Raw genomic sequence first — 1,283 nt, 5'->3', positions numbered from 1 at the left:
GTGGAATTCCCACCACCGATTCTGCACGGCTATAAACAGGAGATGCTCCATTGAGTAGCGTCTTCTCCCGGTCTGTGGATTTAAAACAAAAGTTCGCCGTCGTCTTTGCTACAAGAAGAAGGGAGATCGGTTCCAGGCGGAATCCGATTTGAAAATACAGGTAGTCCTCTACTTACGATGGAGATGCGTTACGACGACGCCATCGTAAGTCAAACATATCGTAAGTCGAAGATCTTCCAGCCTACCCAGGAGTCTTAAAGAATGGTGATAATTTAGCAAAACAGAGCAATTTACAGTACCGTACTGTATAAACTATAAATAAACTATATAATGTATGTATTCATTAATACTGTACAATACTGTATTGCACAGTAAAATGTAAAGTAAAAAAACAAGGTAAATTCTTAGCCTACCTATATGAACTGCAATTTAACGGAAAGTTTTTTCAGGAAACAATCCTATCTGCTATAAAAAAAAAACTTTTAGCATGCATTGAACGTATTGTATCGCTATCGCGATCGTAAGATCGAAATCTCGTAAGTCGGACCGTCGTAACTCGGGACTCTCTGTACCGTCGTTTGCTTCAGAACCCCACCTCCGATGAGCAAGGTTGGTTACGTACGGTGCGACAGAAGTTCAACGTACGTACATACAGACATAGCGCCCTTTTGCAGCGACCCACAAGTCAGGATCTCACGCCACTAAAATGTGACCCCCCCTCCCTCCCCACCTAAAGTATTTGAAAGGTGTGCAAGATAAAAAAACAAGGAGGTGGGTTGGAACTTCATTTACCTGTGGCCTTAGAGTTTCACACGGAAGTGTCATCGGGTGCATTTCTCTGCAGGCGGAGGCATGGGATAGACAGATCCGTTCAACCACGTGTGTTGTTGTGTGTTTCAGTGAGGCACGCTGAGCGCAGCCTCTGCTGTAGATCTATAATATTGCCTTTTTTGTTTTGTAATTCTTTGTCACGAAGGGAAGGCCTTGGACCAAGGCTTCTGTCTGCAGAGCGGCAGAGACGCTGAGATTGAAAACATCGGACCTCGTGTTTTGGCAAGACAGAGCGAATGTAATCAGTCTCCTGCGAAATCAAGTGCTTTGCATGGGTAAGTCTGCGTGTGTATGTGTGTGTGTATGTGCGTTCGTTCAGCTGATGGTGATGTAGGGCTCTCAATAACCCGACGCGATGGCTGGTAATTATTGTTGCTTGAAAGGATTTCTGCATGCAACTCTGAATGGGGTATGATCGGGGCTTAATTTCAGCCGGAAGAGTGCGGAGCGTT

General features: G+C 44.8%; 1 protein-coding gene across 4 annotated transcripts in view; it reads left to right on the top strand.

The window, feature by feature from the left end:
* The first annotated feature begins 819 nt into the window (after nucleotides 1-819).
* LOC144734646 (paired box protein Pax-1-like) overlaps nucleotides 820-1,283 on the top strand; it is a 31,803-nt gene continuing 31,339 nt past the window's right edge. For all 4 annotated transcript variants that reach the window (XM_078616922.1, XM_078616921.1, XM_078616920.1 and 1 more), the window contains exon 1: nucleotides 820-1,106. In XM_078616922.1, the coding sequence (XP_078473048.1) occupies nucleotides 1,103-1,106 (4 nt within the window). In that variant the 5' untranslated portion in view covers nucleotides 820-1,102. The remainder of the gene's footprint in view (nucleotides 1,107-1,283) is intronic.

Source organism: Lampetra planeri, chromosome 52 (assembly GCF_965212315.1).
Source record: "Lampetra planeri chromosome 52, kcLamPlan1.2.h2, whole genome shotgun sequence".
Taxonomy (NCBI): domain Eukaryota; kingdom Metazoa; phylum Chordata; class Hyperoartia; order Petromyzontiformes; family Petromyzontidae; genus Lampetra; species Lampetra planeri.
This window is presented reverse-complemented; position numbering and strand designations above follow the sequence as displayed.